A 19,206-nucleotide genomic window follows, 5' to 3' on the forward strand; every position below is an offset into this window, starting at 1 on the left:
CATATATAGTAGTTCGACAAAATACTGACCTTTTGATCAATTCGTTCCTTTTACCCGAAACTTTCGCTCCTCTGCAGGTCAACCTACGTTTTAATATTGCCACTGTGCAATTTTCAGGGGGCTTTGGGAGCTCTGCTCCAGGAATATCTTGTTCAGTAAGCGTTATTGTGTCGCCATCGCTGTCCTTCATCACCGCCATCTTGAGACGCGTCCCCTAAAGTCGCCCCAGCGTGCCTTGCGCCTACTGAATCGACCCATTTCCCCGTTCAACGTAAAATGGCGAATTAGACAAATCTTTTACCTCCCTTTTAATTTTCAACTGACGCGTACGCTTACCATATTTGTAGATTATGGTATAATGGCTAAGCCAAGAAAAGGTCTTGAATTGCATTATCCAATGATCCAGTTTTTAATAATTAACAACTATTCACCGAAGTGGAGGTGGTTAGTGGTGGATATAAATATCTACCGCTAACCACTGACAATGAGGTGAATAATTGTTTTAGTATACACTAAAGCAGTGAGATAATATACACCACCGTCGTTAATTTGAATGATTTCTTCGCTTGTCACGGATGCAAACCGGGACGCTATTTCTTCCCGAGTTGCTCGGAGGTAAATAGCAAAGGATATTCGGAGTTTGACTAGCCAATCAGAGCGCCCCTTCGACGCTATCCACTGCTGTAGTATATACTAATTATAATAATTTGGATATATCAACAAAGTTGAAATGGTAAATTGGCCACCGTAACGATTACAAAAGCTGACGTTTCGAGCGTTAGCCCTTCGTCGGTGCGACGAAGGGCTAACGATGTCGAGTAAAAGTCGAGTCGAGTAAAAGTCGTATTATCATATTGGCACGATCTTATTTCAGAGTAAAAGTCGAGTCTAATAAATGTCGAGTAAAAGTCGATGTCGAGTAAAAGTCGTATTATCATATTGGCACGATCTTATTTCAGAGTAAAAGTCGAGTCTAATGCTAGACTTTTATCCCTTTCATCCCTTATCCCCTTTTTATCCCTTAGCTTTTATCCCTTAGATTATTATCATATTGGCACGATCTTATTTCAGAGTAAAAGTCGAGTCTAATGCTTGACTCGACTTTTACTCTGAAATAAGATCGTGCCAATATGATAATAATCTAAGGGATAAAAGCTGATAATGACTGTCCTGCCATTAAAGTCCCATCATGTGATAACTTTCTCTACCTTAGTTTATTCGAATATGGATTTGTTTAAAGCCGTGATGCTCGAGAGAATCGAGCTTTAAAGCAACCGGAGAAACTTGTGCCATCGCTGATGAAATGTCCGGACGGCAAAAGATCATGTTGAATCTCGTCTTCAGGAATTTCTCGGTCAGTTTTCAAGATGGAGGCGGGTCCAGTGAAAGAACACCTCTTACACACACACCTCTCTAAAAGGACTGCCTATTGGTGCTTTTCTTGCATGGTATTTTATAAGTTTAATCTGTTCAAAACGAAGATGACAGCTCGTGGGAGGTTTTCGTTCCGCCAAGGCAGGTCAGTCAGAAAAACGATCATGTCACGATTTGTAATTTAGAGCGCAGGTTTTTTATGACTAATACCTGATGACATCACTCAAATTTATCCGGTAATAAGAAGTTAAATGAAGGATGATAGAGAGTGGCATCCTCCACCACCAGTGAAGACCAACTTCGGGCAAGAGGCTCTTACAGCGCAAAATTCAGAGTGACGCGCCTGAAAGATAACACGCTCTCTTTCCATACGACGGATGCCTCTAGATCTTACTCTAAGAAATGTTATGTACTTTAACTATTTTGTAACACTGTTTATTTATGCTTAATTGTTATCCCAATTGATAAAATGTTTTTTTCGTATGATATTATTTACCTAAAAGCTGCCTTTTTATGCCGTGTGTTATTGTCTTTAATTCTTTAACTCTCAATCTATCTTTTTTACGGGGGGGGGGGGGGTGAGAGTGGGGTCGGCATCTACTAAATTAGCCTTTGATATTTGGATGATCTCAAGATTTTACAGTTTTCAGTTTTTTTTCTGGTGTAGCAAGGTATTTTTAAATTGACTGTATTCATTTTTTATCCATATTTGTACAAAATAGAACAAATCCCTTGGACAAACCTATTTTGTCCATGATCAAGAGATCATAAACAATTGCTAATTTGTCGCAATTTCTTATGAATTTTGGCGTTCGAAATTGTTTAACAATGATATTTAAGTAGTACTCTTGGAAAAGAACCTGATAGGAAAAACAATAGCATTTGCCCTATATCCCAATGATATGTCCAGTTACATTCGAAATCGGAGAAGAAAGATGAAAGAGTGGCTGTGCGAGACTTTTCAGGTAATTGTGATGAAATAAAACATAAAATTGTACGAAATGTACGCATTGAGTTTACCCACACGTTCGGTACACTTCAACCAACAGGCAATAGCCTCGCTTACACGTGGCTAACGACATATGCAGCCGAACGCAAGCTTACTATAAAATATTTTCCCACCAGAATCATGATAGAGACATTAACTAAGTAGTATTACGTTTTCAATGAGAACTCCTCGTCTCTTGACAAATCTACTAATGTTTAAAAGCAGGGGACATGTGCTAGATTGTAAATGCTAGGTTGTTTCTGTTGTGCGTAAGCCCATCGCCGACTGACTGCTGATTTAAACTTTTTGGATAACGGCATAGTTTTGCGCCTGATTTCATCAGTGTCTCAGCTTTACGTACGAACAAATTTAGTAACTCAGTCGAGGTTATTTATCCTAATGATAAATGACCTGAGGGTCCGTGAATTCCATTCCTGGAAATATGTGGATGACACTACTGTAGCCGAGATCGTGCCACGAGGAGAGTCGAGCAACATCCAAAGTGCTGTTCACGCTATTAAAACCTGGTGGTGCGATCAACGAATGACCCTAAATGCCGATAAGTGTAAAGTCATGAACATGAACGACTTTGAGAAGAACAAGCATGCTTTCGCTGTAACCTTTAATGGGAAGGATCTCTCTGTTGTTAGCCCTGTCAAGATCTTAGGTGTGACTCTCTCTAAACATCTTACGTGGAATGATCATATATCTGAGGCGATCAAGAAAGCCAATAAGAGATTATATTTCCTGGTTCTCCTTAGGAGAGCGGGAGTGGACCCTCGTGATATAATCAACTTTTACTGCTCTGTTATCAAACCTGTCCTGGAATATTGTTCTTCCGTTTTTGACCATGCATTGCCCGAGTATTTAAGTCATGATATCGAGCGAGTACAGAAAAGGGCGTTAAGCATCATCTTACCAGATTGTTGTTATAGTCTATGCTTGAGTAACCATAATTTAGACACTTTGCAGTCTCGGCGCGAGGAACATTGTTCTAAACTGTTTGATTCAATCTCTAATGACCACAAACTATCTCACTTATTTCCTACCAATCATGTAAACCATTATAACCTAAGGAGAATTAGAAAGTACGACCTCCCTGGCGTGCGCATCCCGAGCATGTGCCGACTCAAACGACACTGTGTGAATATTCGATTGATCAAGCCTACCTAGTATTACTCGATATTGGTGATACTTTATCTTTTTATGGTTTCTGATAGAATTGTAATTTTTTATTATATTCCTGTATATATTATAGTCCTGTATGTCTCTATTATAACATGGTATATCATTGTAAAATATTATGCAATTCAGCCCCTTGGCTGCGATGTAATATTTGTTTTTTTTTTAACTATTAGACGGAACGCAACAGAACGCGGGATGGCCTCAGAAAGTCAAAATCGTGTATTTCAAAGAAAACCAGAGGAAAGAAAACAAGGTACAATTAACTTATTTATCCAATTGATTTCCGGGCAACGTTCATTTCACAATTCCAAGCTGAAATGAGTGACGTCACTAACAGTTAAAACAATTATCATTTCAAAGGAAAGCACGTGACTCACTTTTTCTCGAGATAGAATCAGAAATGTAGGAGTTACGATATAAATTAACAAGGGCATGAAGAATCATGCATATTACCCAGCTCTAGCCGAATTTTTCTCTCATAACCTTTGAATAAACACTACATCCATCTTGTTGGATACGATTTTTATTCAAGGGAGTGTATTTCATATAGTAGTTTCCCTCAGTATGCGGCTTTTAATCGAGGGCAGTGTTTAACGGAGTAACTAAGCTATCTGATTCAAATATAAATTTGTAATAATATCTATTACTTGATGGTTGAATCAGTTGCTAACAGATCCTTCAAAGTGAAAGAGAACTACTAGTTTCAAAGCAAGTCAGCTAGGATAGGCATCCCACAGTCTTTCAAAACGTCATAAAGATTTCCCACAGTTATGAGATATTTTTGCGCAGCGTAACCCAAAACTTCAAGCACTTGATTTCTTGTGCGCTTGTCCATAAAACGTATCTCTGCGGGGGTCAGTCCCAGTTTTTCAGCAAATATCTCCCAATCCTCTCGCCCTACAAGAATAGATATTGAAGTATATTCAAAAGTTATTGCCGTCTACCCTCCGCTTCTTCATTTGCAAATTTCTTCTAAATGTTTTTAAAACACCAGGTTTATGTTTCCAGCTACAATGCAAGAACATTGCTAAAATTGTTTTTCTGTTTGGCACGATTTTTGCCAATGTTACAGATTAGTCATTAAAAGGCAAGATGAAGGCGAGAACAAATTTTCGTTTTGTGCTTCTCTTCCTCTCTTCTGATCTGCTCTTTCCTTCCCCCCTCCCCCCGCTTTTTCTCTCCCGTCCTGCCCTGTCAATTTTTTTTGCCTTTTCTTTTTCTTCCTTTTTCAATTTTCACGAGGCAATTCAGTTTTAACTGGTAAGGGCAAAATCATTTGAGTGAGCGATAGGTCCACCAGATTAAATGAAGAGATTTTGCTTACAGGTTCCTAAGTAAAAAGAATATCTCTCGTCCAGAGGAGGGGGAAGGGGTACAAGAATTATTTCCGGGGATATGATGAGAGTAATAAGAGAGATTGTAAATGCGTGAGTAAGTGAGGGCATGTAAGTCGATGATGAGAGTAATAAGAGAGGTTGTAAATGCGTGAGTAAGTGAGGGCATGTAAGTCGATAGCGAAGAGCTGTAGGGAAGGAAGGTAGGAAGGAGGGAGAAGGAAGGAACAAAGAGAGGAGAAGGGAGGGAGAAAGGAAGGAGAATGGAAGAAGGAAACTCAAGGAAGGAAGGATGGAAGGAAGGAGAAGGGGAAGGAAGGAAACGGAAGAAAGGAAAGAAGGGAGAAAGGAAGGAAGGAAGAGAAGAAGGAGAATGAAGGAGAAGGAAGCGGGGGGGAAAGGGAGCAAGGAAGAAAGGAAGGAGGAGGCTTTTGATTTGAAAACGCTTCTGATTCGAAACACTCATCTAGCCTCTATTATGTGAAAATGTCTTAAGCCTTTGATACCATGAGAAAGCCTCACCACTGAGGATAATTGTCAGTTCTCTTAGCTGACTTTTAGGAATATCTTGGACTTGGAGGGTCTCAGGCAGCTTTGGACCTGAAATGAACAACAGCAGTATTCGTGAAAAGTAGATTTCAAAGGCAGACTACTGGCTGGTGGTCTGAAACTAAACTTGGAGGGTCTAAATGGGGTTAACTTAGTCAGCTGTTTGATGTAAAAAATGACGACTTTTAACCATTCATCATTAAAAAAAAGGTTAACCGTATTATTATTTCTTTTACAGAGGCGGACAGAAATTAACCGGTAGCCGTAAATGTATCCAAAATTTTAATCATAGGCCGTAAAGGTCATCATCCCTCTGAGACTCTTAATTTACAGATGTGCGTTTTACTTTACTCAGCAATTTCGAAGGTTTTGGTGGAAAATAAAGAGGCAAAGTTATTTAACTTTGTTAAACGAAAAATAAATCAAAACCGTTTTTTGGATATTTGCTATCTAATTTCCACATGGGAAGGCGAATGAACGACCTGTTCAGGCTTCTGGCGAGTTCTAAGTCCGTATAAAAACACTTATTAGAACCACTCACCGTCTCCGCTTTCTTACCTGTTGTCCCTGCTGGCGCAACTTCTCTTAAATAGGTAAAAACATCAATCCTGCCATGTTCTTTAGCATTCCTCGCAAGGCAACGGATCCATTTCTCACTTTCAGGTTTTGGATGTTCCAGCGAGGCGTCATCAAGATTGTGAAGCAATCTATCTACAACCTCTTTTGGAGAGTCTAATGTTGACTGGAGAGATTCGCTAACTTTGTGAGGCAGAACGAGAGATTTGTCTTTATTCCCTAACATATCGAAAAAAACCACAGAGATAAACAAAATGTGCCACAAAGAAGAAATCTAGCATTATCGGCCAAAAGTGAAAGAACTTGAGGTAAAAAAGGGCAACCTGATGCAGAAATGGAAGGAACGCTATGAATGATCGGCCTTAGGGGTAACGCACTTTGCACTCAGCTTAAAATTAAACAACCAAAATGATTAATGGCCAAGAGTCTGAAGAATCAGCAGCCACGGAATCAGGAACTGGCTCGTAGACGGCGGAAGCAGCAACTGGCTCCACAGATACGATGTTTCCAACGGTTGCAACTGTCGCACTGAACTCCTTGCATGTTGACGCGCTCGGACTAGCCTCTTATATGACATACACTTTGAAGACATCGTGGATTGAACTCGTTTTCTAGTGGTGATCGTGATCGTAGCTTGATGCTTTATGATTGCTCGCAATAAAATACCCCTTTTATACACAGCCACGGAATCAGTGTGTCGCGAAGTTCTGATTTCTCATCGGTTAATGCTAATGATGTTTGCAAACTTATTTCTCACTTTTAGAACATTCCGTAAAAGATCACACACTAATTAGCTGATATTGATGAGAATGTCACATGTTAAACAACAGATATGTTTGTGGTGAAGGTGATACTGTTAGCCACCTTTTACTGGCGACTGACATGGGACATGAAAATATCTAAATTAATAGTTCATTAAATGACGTGTATATCTTGCTTAACAATCTATTAAGATCGCTCGCGCGCCCTTGAAAGAACAAATAAACCCTCATGTAAGGGACTTACGAGGTGTACTCTACTTTTTTAATTATCAGTTTTCTTACATCAAACAGCAAAATAGGCCACACTGGACAATATTTGTATTTGAATGATCTTTTTTAATACACCTCGGACTGTAACGTCATAGTTTATTCCACGATAATTTATTCCATCATCGCTATACATCATACATCGGTAGCCTGGTGGCTAATCTGAAGGGCAGAGTGAATACAACGTACTCGAATCGTTGCAAGGCACAACATCACCTATAATCTTTAAAGATCAGTGGCAAGTAATACTTCACATTACAACATGGAGCGAAGTAACTTACGTTGTGAGCGAAGTAACTTATTTGATGGAGCGATCTAGCTTTCGAGTGGAGCGATCTAACTTTTGGCTGAAGCGATCTAACTGGGAGCGATTTAAACACGGTGCGATCAAACCGGTACCAGAAATTCGACGCGGAATGGCGAAAGAAATATTATCTCACCCAAACGGACAAAGGCTCATGGTTTAGGCAATCTTCGCTGCTAGAACTCGATCAGCAACCATTAAGTTTTGCTGTGGCGTGCTTTAAGCCGCTTTTATTACTACTTTTTTTGATAAAAAAAGGTTCCTTATAATCAGCGGGACACTTCTGTATTCAGTGTGTTGACATCACTTGACATGTGGTCACCCAAAGGCGTGAATGGTTTGGAGAAATTTGGAATCGACAAAAAAAAATCTTTCCATGTTTTTACGCGAACGTGCCTTCTTTGAACGAGTCAATAGGGTATGTAAACCTTACGGATTGCAATGAAACACTAACCCAAAAACCCTTGTTAGGAATACCGTTTATCAAAATGGATCTCCCGCAACGGCCTCCTATGATTCATGCGTATCGGTAAAACGCTAATCAGCAAACTTGACAGATAAACTGCAAGTAACAAATATGAAAATATCAGAAAATCCCCACACGGTTTTGAAGATTCAACTCCTCAGGACTGAAATTGTGCAGAAGTTTTATTTGTGTGGTCGGATTTGATATTTGATTAATTCGCTCAAAGAAACATCGTCCATTTTAGATGGTCGCGCCTCATTTGGATTAAGATAGGATCAAGCTAAAACGAAATTACTTTTTCCGATCGAATAGTGTTTTTCATAAACATTTCACTGATATCTAGTTTATGTTGGCTATGTTTTAATAGCACGTAATTCTTTTTTTTTTTTTCTTTGCGAAGGACATCCGCGAAGGTCTACCATATCCTTAAATGAAGGAAAGCAAAGAAGATAATTTAAGACCAGCAATGTAGATATCAAGCTATTTACAAACCATACAATCAGAGAAGAAGAAGAATTAATTACGCAATTGACTTTCCCTCGCTCAAAGGAATGAAATGTACTATTGCTTGTGTTTACAACAACTTGAAGTTTGTTCATTCTTAGCTGGAAATGGTTCGACATTAAAGATATGTGCACTGAACACTTCAGGACTCTATGGTGGATTAGAGAAAAGATGCATTCGAGCACGTGGTATGTTCACGGGCTCAATAAGGCACCACAGATTATTGGAATCAAATGAACTTAATTACAAAAAGCAAAAAAATTGGAAACTAACCTGTTGCAGAAGGACCTAGCATCCTTTCCACCTCAGTGCTTGCGAGTGGTCGTAGCTGAAGAGATGTCACAGCTTCGCTAACTAACTCAGTTGACATCTCCTCGGCTCCATCTGAATCACAAGATACAAATTGCAGAGGAATAAATTCAAAGTGATTATATGAATGATTTAGTGTAGCCTATAGACACCGAACTACACGAGAGAACGTAGAAAAGAACATCACAAACAACTGAAATAGATTGATCGATCGAAGGTAATTAAGATACGAAAATGGCGGCTAACCTTTCAAGATAGGTCTCTCCTCATGTTGACTAGTCACCACCTGCTGGTAAATAAGGTGAACTGTTAATAATAACAAAGGTATTTTCAAGGAATTACGCGAAATGTGCATGCTTAATTTTAAGCGAAGAATAGCTCAACACATTTTGTTAATCTTTTACCTCGTGGGAAACAAAAGTCAACTGATTTCATCAGAACCTGTCATTAGTTATGTCGACGTTTTGCCGTTTACTTCAAAGAATTTCAATTCTGATGACAAATTCTTTCTTCAGGTTGAAAATACTAACAATCTAATGTCGCTCACATGCTCTCAGGATAACTATGGCTATTAATGTAAAAGATAAACAAACCATCTTTCTGACCTTTTCCTCACTAGGAGAAATCCACGGAACAAAGTCCTCGGCTTGAATTCGGTTATCCCGTGCGGTTGCGGATTTTGTGCAAAAAACCTGCTGTGTTTCATTTCCTAAATCTGACTCTGAAATGAAGTGGAGGCATTCCTCTTGCTTACAATTTTCTTCATTATGTTGAGTGCAGAAGCCGACCACGCGTCCATGAGAACAGATGGGACATAGGAAACATACTTTGCATCCAAAGTTCTTAACCCAGAAGAACTTGTTCCAAATGCAATCTACCATTAAAGTCAGCTGGCTACGAAAAGCTCGAATTGAGGTCATATCAACCGTGTCAATGTCATTATTTGCGCTGAGTACGATGACCTCAATCGCAGAGGAGTGGCAAAGGAGGACAATCGAGAGGCCGCGGTTAGGGACGAGGTGAAATCTAGCAAAATTGTTGTAAAATTGGGGCGGTGCTAGGGGAGAAAATGTTTTTTTACCCCACGAAAAGAATTCCAACACAAATCGTGGAAATAAACCTGGGGGGACCTGACCTGCATCAAATTTGAGAAAAAGAGACGGAAGTTGTGCAGATTCAACAAGATTACCGATCCTTTCTGGCGGATGCGTCCGCAGCATTGATGGCACCAGATAATGCTTGTTGCAGGGGTGTTCTGACGATGGCCAACGACACATCAAGCTGAATTTCTCCATAATTGCAATAAGGCTTTCGTGGGTTTCTGTCTGAGGAATCAAAGAATTCCAAACATGTTTGAGGAGTTTTTCTTCAAGGATTCCCTCTGTTTCGAGTTTGTACCAAAGATCAGCAAAGTTTTCCTCTCTCGAGTGGTAGGGCCTCACAGTTATTACGTTTTTGAAAACGTCAATCAGCCACTGGGTATCCAAGATAACCAAATCACTCAATTCCAGTGTGTCATCGAAGTGGATCAAAACTCGCAGATCGTGCAAAAAGTTTAACAATGTTAAAATCTCTTTGTTTTTATTTATCCTGCAAAATTTGGAAGCAATCTGTTTTGCAGTTGCGAGAGAGATGAATTTGCGATCATTTTCCTTGATCGCACGAAGAGCATTTTCGTACTTCAACCACTTGATCGGAATAGCCTCATTTACATGTGGTAACTCCTTAGCAACTTCAAGTACCTTTTCTCGCAATCGCCTGATTTCTTGACACTCGGACTCAGTGCCTGACTTAGTGTTATCAACACAAAACACGCCAACCAATTGGGCACCATATGGCTTGGTTTTTAAATTGCCAAATATTTCTCTGGCTAATGCAGAAGGATTACGGTTACAATATGGTTTGTCAGCATGAGTGCACACCAGGAAAACAGCTGGAAGCCTCTTTGGAAGTACCTCCTTTTCGGGGTTTTGCGGGCGATTATTTTGTTCCATTAAGGAGGCCAAAGAACTCATCCAAAACTCTAGGTAATCCAAATTCGTTTTTAGATTATATCTATCTTCAATTTCTCTGTAGACTCCTTGTTTCACCTGGGGTATGGCTTTGTCGCTTGGATTTCTACTCAAGTCATAAACCAAAAAGTAGATTGCTCTTCTTGTAAGAAAGAGTGGGTGTGTCACGTAGTAAACAGACTGTCCAGCGAAGTCCCACGTGGTTGAATAAATATCCTCCCTATCGTCTTTCCAATCATCTTGAAGGAACTGTGGAATTAACTTCGCAATGCCCTCCGGCACTTCTCCTGAGGTACTGTCGAGTACGTCCTCGTCGTACTGTGTTGGAGTTAGATTATATTCTCCTCTTGTTGTTAAAAAAGGTTCACCGAGTGAAGGATGAACGTTTGCTCGATCTGTAGGAGACTCCGACGGTTCCGTGTAACTTGCAGTCTTGCTGGGGTATGTTTCCTCCAAGGTGTTAGTTTCTTCGAAGTCATCATAATTTTCTGACAAGGTACTACCTCTTCTTGCAACGTTAGCAACGTTCTCTTCCTCCATTAATTTATCTGCAATCCACCTAGCTGTATTATGTTCAAAAGAAATAGATGCTTCATCAAAGTTTTCGCCTAAGTCTTTTTTTCCTGTCTTCCATACTTCGGTGGTTACTTTAAAATCATAGGTATCGACTTCGATGCCTACGGTGCTATCTTCTTCGGGGTTGAAACTAATCCCTTTCAAGGACTTCTTCACGCTAGTCTTTCCAGATCGATCTTGTCCAACGAACATCAACGGCACTCTCTTTACACAAGTTTGACCTTCGGACAGGGCATCTTTGTAGGCTTCTAGAGCTTCAGGACCACGAGCACGAATCTCTGGAGGATCTGTAAATGTGACAATCAAGAAATGCACATTAATAAATTTCAATAATGAAGATGGAATTGATAGGGAATCAAACAAACAAGAAGTAAGAGACATGTAGACAAACAAAACCAAGCATCAACCAATCCATCGAATTTTATCTTCAAAGCAAACAGGATATATCTCTTCTTAAACGTTATATCATTTATTAGTTATTTATCTATTAGTTATTTCTTCTGTGTAGGATCGATCTCAAAAAGAGAACTGCTTTCCTTTGAATGGGGCAAAATACTTGTGATTTCATCTCAAACCTAAATCCTAAAAATCGGGGTATGTATGTATGTAAGAGAATAGCAGCACTTTATTCCTAGGCAATAATTTGATATGATATCATAGATATCATATGAAGGAGTGACGATATTGGTATAATGATCTCTAGCGAGCTCCGGCTATATAGAACATGTCACCATTTATAAAATTTCGACAGTTCTCAGAGCCCTCCCTTCCTCGCTCCTTTTTCTCCAGTATGATCTGGAAAAAACCCCTTAGAAAGCCATAGATGGTATTGAACTTAAATAGGCTAGCGGTAATCATTGGTACAATACCAAGAATCTAAATTGAAATCTAAATTTTTAAGCTATGAAAACATTTTCTTCTCATGTGAAAATCTGTTGAAAGTAAGCAGACTACTTAGGCTCTTGGACTTCTTCTACTTTTGCGAAGGATTTCTCACATGCTCTGTTTTAGAGAATTTCAATCCAAAGCTAGAGTACTCGAGCTCGATTCCAATCAATAAATGAAACTGACCGTCTAAAAATTGAAATTACAACTTGAGCAAAAGGAGAGCAATGAGAGTCATTGCAGTCCTCTGGCGTATTTTTTGTACACAAAAAAACAGTTTGCACGTATAAAATTATTTTACGTATAAATTACTTCACATATGTAGAAAGGAAAGAGTCACTGCCTACTTCCAAAGATAAGTCCTAATATTGCTCAATTTAATTTTTAGATTCGGGTGAGTCTTAAAGGCTATCCCTTGATTGCGCGACAAGAATTGAAAATGAAATTTTACAAAGAGGCGCGTTCCCAGCACATCTCTTCGGAATATATTGCCATAAAAAACACAACCATTTTGAAATTGTGTTCTTTAGCAATACCTCTTAATTTTCTTTTAATCAGCCACGTTAGACATTTATGACGTTAGTGCCGATTTATTACAAACACTCACCTGTTGTTGTGGATCCATATCCGTTCATCTCCCGTACGACAAAGTCTTGAATTTCCTTTACAAATTGAATAAATTCAGGTAGTTTCTGAGCAATTACTTCCGGTTCCCAGTCTGTCCCATTTAGGAGTTTATCACACTCTTCGCTGTGTAAGTGGAGGTCAGTCTACCCATTGCACAAGAAAAAGAGAGAATTAGCGAGGAAAACTTAAAATTTAGTTGTTTTGCTAAACATGCTAACTATTTTTCATAAAAATATGCGATTTGCAACCGTTAAACATACGTTATTACCGATTTTCTGCTTCTTTCATTTCCTAGGGGGTCAATCCACCATGAATCTTCCTGAGAAAGTATGGCAAAGAATCCTGGACGCGTGCTGTACATTTTTCGCTGACAACATCGCTTATGAAGTAAGTGGAATCCGTCAGGGAAATCGTGATCTGGGAGACGTAATCCGAAGGCATCCTCATCTGTCAAAGTTAATCGGGACAAGTATGTAGACAAAGCGCGTCTCACTTCAATTTCGGGTACGTCTCCTCTAGTAGCTATAGCAGTGCGATCTGTAACAAGACAAGTTTTAATAAAAGTTTTAACCGGAATCAATAAAATTGACCTCTTCAAGTAAAAATATTCGTGTCAAGCCGATGCATGTCAAAAGCCCATGAATTGTGCGATAAGGAGGAATGATTAAGTACACTTTTGCGTAGACTTGGGTATCCATAGAGGCAAAGTGACCGTTCAGCCTGGACAGTCGAAGATTTCCATGTCCAACTCAACTGGCATTTGAAAAAGAAATTTGAATGGAAAATAAAAAGAGAAACTTTCCTGTTCTTTCTTCTCTAAGAGAAACTCATGATCAGGTCGTGTATAGGTGGAAGGGGAGAGGAGATAAGAAGGTAGAGAGTAAGTGAACGAATGAAAAACTAAACGAAAATCCATTTGTTTTAGAACGACAAGGACCAAAAAAAAAAAACAATTTTCTAGTCTTGCCTGTTCGCCCACGCATGGTGAACCTGCAGTCTAAATCGCAACCAGGAAAAAGAATGTCGGTCTGTAAATATTTTCTAGATTTAAGTACCAGCCATCCACGACAGCGTGATTGCATTGTTTCATCTTCAAATCGAATCTCTTCTAAAACATTCTTTACGTCACTAAAAGGAATTGGTATATCTTCCAGCCTTTTCTTTACGCTACTCTTTGCCACCCACACCTGTTCAAAAAGATGGCGAAACACAGCACGTGAAGCATAACCTCCTGCCGGGCCGGTATTCATAACTTTGTGAGGTCACTGGCTTTTCGGCAAACGATAGGGGCACTTTGGGAGAGTCTACGTTCGACAACAAAACGAAGCGAAACTTCATCAAAGGGGAATTTCTTTTTAGGTGAAGGTAAAATACATGTTCCATGAGCGGTAAACGAAAAGAGTAAAAAATAAGCAATATTCAAAGCCAAAAAGAAGCAGACGGGCGTGACACAGTAATCGGCGGTGAAACGAAAAGAGGTAAAAAATTTTTCGAACTCACCTTACATCTAAGTTGGTAAAAACAAGGCGTCAGATATGTTAGGTCATATCTGGAGATGTATTCATTGTCTTCGGTGATCTCTTTGAGGCCAGTTCTTGTAAAGATGTCCTCAGGAATATCATCTCGCTCTCTAAAAGAAACTTTCCAAAACATTTTTTCTCCTGTATCAGGCCTTTGAAAATTTTCTGCTATCTCTTCGATGTCCCACGTTTTTTGGCCAACATCGTCTACAAAAAAGAGAGAGGTATGTCAGATTGGCGAACAAGAAGACTAAGAAAACCAAGACAAAGACTTGGAAAAAATGCAAGTCTAAGTACAAGATGGTAACAAATGCGATTAAAAGAGAAACAGCAAAATAAGATCAACGAAAAGAAGTTAAAAGGAGCATAAAACTTTTCAACGGGATGGTCAGTTAATTCACCTTTCAAACAACAACAAACATATGAAACACATGTGTGAACTGCGGTTATGAGACGTATATGAGAACGATCCTTCGCAGTAAAGCACTATTTGAGCAATAGTGAAAATCAGACCTGAAAAAAATTTCAGGCCTGTATGGGATTCGAACCACTGACCTCTGCGATACTAGTGCAGCGCTCTACCAATTGAGCTAACAAGCCAACTGGGAGTAGGCCATCAAATTAATTCGATATAAACCCGTAGATGATAAATCAAACAACAACAAACATATGAAACATATGTGTGAACTGCGGTTATGAGACGTATATGAGAACGATCCTTCGCAGTAAAGCACTATTTGAGCAATAGTGAAAATCAGACCTGAAAAAAATTTCAGGCCTGTATGGCCTGAGCGTTCCATACAGGCCTGAAATTTTTTTCAGGTCTGATTTTCACTATTGCTCAAATAGTGCTTTACTGCGAAGGATCGTTCTCATATACGTCTCATAACCGCAGTTCACACATATGTTTCATATGTTTGTTGTTGTTTGATTTATCATCTACGGGTTTATATCGAATTAATTTGATGGCCTACTCCCAGTTGGCTTGTTAGCTCAATTGGTAGAGCGCTGCACTAGTATCGCAGAGGTCAGTGGTTCGAATCCCATACAGGCCTGAAATTTTTTTCAGGTCTGATTTTCACTATTGCTCAAATAGTGCTTTACTGCGAAGGATCGTTCTCATATACGTTAATTCACCTTTATTCATCGACGCAAAATATTCAAACAAGTATATATATTACCTTCGTCACGTACTCTAACAATAGAGGTCCCCAAATGACACCACATATCGGCTTTCGGACTCTCATCTGTCTCCCTGTTATCTTTAATCTTGCGTAAGGACATCAAAACTTCGTCTTTAAGATCGGATTGGTACACGGTGTCATTTCGGTCATGGTGCAAATTCTGCCCAGATAAACATGTTAGTATTACGCAAAGATTTCTTTATGAGTCCTAGTTCTCGAGTCAAAAATGTGGCTACATCTACAAGCAGATAGGTTTATAATGAATCATGTCATAAATATTTCAAGAACGACGGTCAAAGAAAACTTCTACGTCACCCGTGAGTAACACCCGGAGCACGGACAACCAGATTTTTCAGCGTCATAAAATGCGTGATCATAATCTGTATGAGCTCGAAAATAGTCTTGCGTGGAATTCAACCAAGCTCAAAGTCATAAAAATGTATCAGCTGTCAATTGTATTCAGTTCTTGTTCAATATTGCCATTTAACAAACAAGGCCCATCAGTATAAAAATGCAATTTTAAACCAAACTATCTTCACTCAGTTTGAAGGATTCGCAGACCTACGTTTTTGACAAAGCAGTCTTAAAGACTATTGCGTCTTAAAGTCTAAAAGTCTTAAAGACTAAAGCATGATCACGACGCAACACAATGTATTGAACATTCCGGTTATTACCTTATCACACAAGAAAAAGAATGAGCCAACTCTTGTACATTCAGTTACTGTAGCAGAATCAAACAAAGAAGAATACCTCACTCTCGCAGAGCTCAGCTAGTTCGAGTCGATACTGCGTCTCAGACCCTGGAAGCGGCATGCGATCTTCCATTTGCACCTCCTGAAGCTTGAGTTTACAGTTGGCAGGAAGATGACAACCATCGACGTAAGCACTAACTTTGTAAAATTCGTTTTCAAAATTCTTCAATCTTGCTCCAGCCTAGAAGTTTAAAAGGCGACGTTAACGAAAGAAAGCTGGTTTTATCGCACGTATCACATCCTTATTACTGGTTTTAGCCAAGCAGGTCTAGAAATCAGGTGCTGATGGCTCTTTGGCAATTCAAATGAACAAACCTTGATGAATTAAGCATCAGAAGCTATTAAAAGTTGTACTGAATTAGTAAGCCACAATATTCAGAGGGGTGGCGATGGAACCTGACTTGAGAAAAATAAATAATGCAATGCTGTTTGAATTCTTATGCCGCCAAACATTAATTTTTAGAGTATGAAAAAAGATTGTATATATAGATCTAGTTCGCGAAGATAAAATCGCCAGTAGTATAAAAGCGATCTCGCTCACCGATTAAGAATCAGTTTGTAACTTTAAACATACCACAATTGTTCCGATGTTCATTTTTGCATGTCGCCGTTGCTGTTGTGTTCCACGGACTATATATACTTCTCCATCCTTCACAATAAGTTTAACTTCCGTTTGGGTCTCTATCTGGCGTAAAGTAGCTCTATATTTTCCAATAACTCTGCCTTTGAATGTGTTTGGAATTTCTACCAGCTCTTCTCGATTATTATTCAACTCCTGCTATGAAAAAGAACCGATGGTCAATTCAGAATCCATATTGTAACATCAGGAAGTTTTGAATAAGCAACTCTGCTGTTGACATTATTTGCGTTTTTGACACTTTATGAATATATGTCATTTCCCAAACAATGACGGTGAACAAGAAGAAGTTAAGACTTATTGTACTTATTATTATACTTGTTCAGTATCTTTTAAAACACTGAAAGTTCTTCAGTGAGTTTACCGCAATATAATGTAGCGTTAATCTTAAAGTTACCAAACCATAGCGTATATCTGGAACTAACCAGTTTTTCTGAAATAAGCTGCCTTGCCATTTCTAATTCCTCAGGGCGTCCACTGACTATAAATCCTGCATGTTCTCTTCTCCCAGGCTCAATTATGGCTCCAGATCTCCTCATCATTTCATTAATCCCACTACGATGCCTACCGATGATATGGGCTTTCAAATCTATTGGAACTTGTATAAATTCTCTTTCCATTGCCCCCGTGCTTACCTCCTTGGTATTAGCGATATGACTAAAACAAACAAGCTGTATTAAAATAAAATCATCGCCTCGTTTTATTAAGGCCAACACATTTTTTGCGTCGTGTTTATGGCTTTCCCATCTCAGGTCATTACCTCTCTACATTAACTCTTTGAATGGTGAGTTTCATTCTCATTTTTTTTTTTGACCTTTGAATGTTCCTATCTCGTTTTACGACACTATTACAACACTAAAACAACTGATGAAGAACTAAACAGAGAAGTCACACAACCTAGTACTTCATTATCGCGCTCACTGTTAATTTCATGTATTTTATCATAAAATAGAGAAGTTTTCATGATTTCGAGACTCGATCGTGAAGTGTGCTTGTACTACTCATGCTAAAATTGCAAATCACTTAGCGTTTTTAAGCGAGACAGTTTTTTTGCGTTGAGATGACCCTGATTTGAATAACATATCGTGATTTGGCGAGCACCTTACATTTCAAATCCCTTAGCCTTTTTAAGCGAGACAGCTTTTGCGTTAACTTGATGACCCTGATTTAAATGACGTAAAATTACACAGTTTTACGCAGATTTCAAGAGGTCGATGCTTGTTGGGGAATTATTGGTCTAGAACCAAATGGAAACATTCATCAAAACTTTCTGAATATTTTCTTATTTTGAATTAATTATAAGGTGGTATTGAAATTGAGGTCACCACTTATATGTGATGAGTTTCAACCATCATTTTGCTGATATTTACTCTAAAGTAGACTTATAGTTACCATACAGCTCTAAGTTTGTTTACAACTTAATGAAAAGGAATGATTAATCATTTTTTGATAAACAAGCCCGACGACAGGGAACCGCTACAACTACACATTGTGTGACAACTAAAATATGTTGTTTCATGGGCAAGTGCGTTTTACGAACGATTTCTCCTTCATTCCTTCGCTGATCAATCTCATATGAATTTCCCCTCTGTCGACTGAATCTGGATGAACATGAATTATAACGTTTAATATCAACTCCCTATTGATCAGATGTTAAAAAACTAAGTGTTCACATTACCTAAACACAATATGCCTGTGATTGTACTGTCCGGATGATCTTGTTTAAAGAAAACGGTTAAAGAACCAGATGGAATAAGGTAATGTCACATTTTCACCCTTTTGAAAGGGTAATTTGACAGTGAAAGCAATTCACGCCATCTGAAAAACCAGCTTTAAGATTTACAAAGGAGTCACGTCCCATTTGAGAAAAAAATATGACAAAAATGGTTGACTACAATTGTAGCTTTAGATATAACAGTTTGATGAGCAGTGCCAAACACTTAATAACATTTCGATCAACGTCAAGAATTAGGAAAGAAGTACCTAGCAGTTTTCTCTTACCGTAGAGTCGTTATTCCGTCATGAAATAGGAAAGTTATTCCGACTTATAGTCGAGCTGACTGAATCGCTCTCCAATGATTACGAGTTTGGCTCCCCGGCTTTTAGTCGATAAAAGCAACCATTTTTCTTCCTAGAATGACCCCAAATCAATCTCTTGCTTTTAGCATGACATGTGTTGCGTTCCACTGTACAACCGAAGGCCGACTATGCGTCGAAATCTTAAAATCTCTCAAGTTTAGTCGACGCAAGGCACTTAGGGATAGCCAACTTGACTTTATTTCTGTCATATACCCCAACCGCAGTGCATGCTAGGAAATAAGTTTAGCCGCAGATAATCAGTTGATGATAGCCGCAATTAATATCTGCAATGGTCTAATTATTACCTTATGAAGAAA

General features: G+C 38.9%; 1 protein-coding gene across 5 annotated transcripts; it reads right to left on the reverse strand.

Moving 5' to 3' along the window:
• Positions 1–3,743: 3,743 nt before the first annotated feature.
• LOC111329770 (uncharacterized) lies at positions 3,744–19,085 on the reverse strand. 5 transcript variants are annotated; one of them, XM_088746075.1, is made up of 15 exons: positions 18,812–19,081; positions 17,236–17,467; positions 16,748–16,948; positions 16,172–16,354; positions 15,419–15,581; positions 14,218–14,444; positions 13,685–13,904; positions 12,986–13,254; positions 12,698–12,860; positions 9,223–11,492; positions 8,864–8,906; positions 8,582–8,692; positions 5,989–6,225; positions 5,404–5,481; positions 3,744–4,444 (listed from the first exon to the last, which is right to left on the reverse strand). In XM_088746075.1, the coding sequence occupies exons 2-15, from the start codon at positions 17,428–17,430 to the stop codon at positions 4,251–4,253; spliced, it is 4,554 nt and encodes a 1,517-aa protein (XP_088602201.1). In that variant the 5' UTR covers positions 17,431–17,467; positions 18,812–19,081; the 3' UTR covers positions 3,744–4,250. The 5 variants fall into 5 exon arrangements, with proteins under 5 accessions (XP_088602201.1, XP_088602200.1, XP_088602199.1 ...); XM_088746074.1 differs by having other exon boundaries at positions 8,864–8,903; positions 16,748–16,951; XM_088746073.1 differs by having other exon boundaries at positions 16,748–16,951.
• Positions 19,086–19,206: the final 121 nt, after the last annotated feature.

The sequence above is a fragment of the Stylophora pistillata genome, chromosome 14 (assembly GCF_964205215.1).
Source record: "Stylophora pistillata chromosome 14, jaStyPist1.2, whole genome shotgun sequence".
Lineage (NCBI taxonomy): Eukaryota > Metazoa > Cnidaria > Anthozoa > Scleractinia > Pocilloporidae > Stylophora > Stylophora pistillata.

Coding starts and splice junctions, on each gene's coding strand:
- LOC111329770 (XM_088746073.1), bottom strand. CDS start 17,430: ATGGAAAGAGAATTTATACAAGTTCCAATAGATTTGAAAGCCCATATC. Junction 16,952..17,235: donor AGCTTATTTCAGAAAAACTG/GTTAGTTCCAGA, acceptor TCTTTTTCATAG/CAGGAGTTGAATAATAATCG. Junction 16,355..16,747: donor TGAACATCGGAACAATTGTG/GTATGTTTAAAG, acceptor TTAAACTTCTAG/GCTGGAGCAAGATTGAAGAA.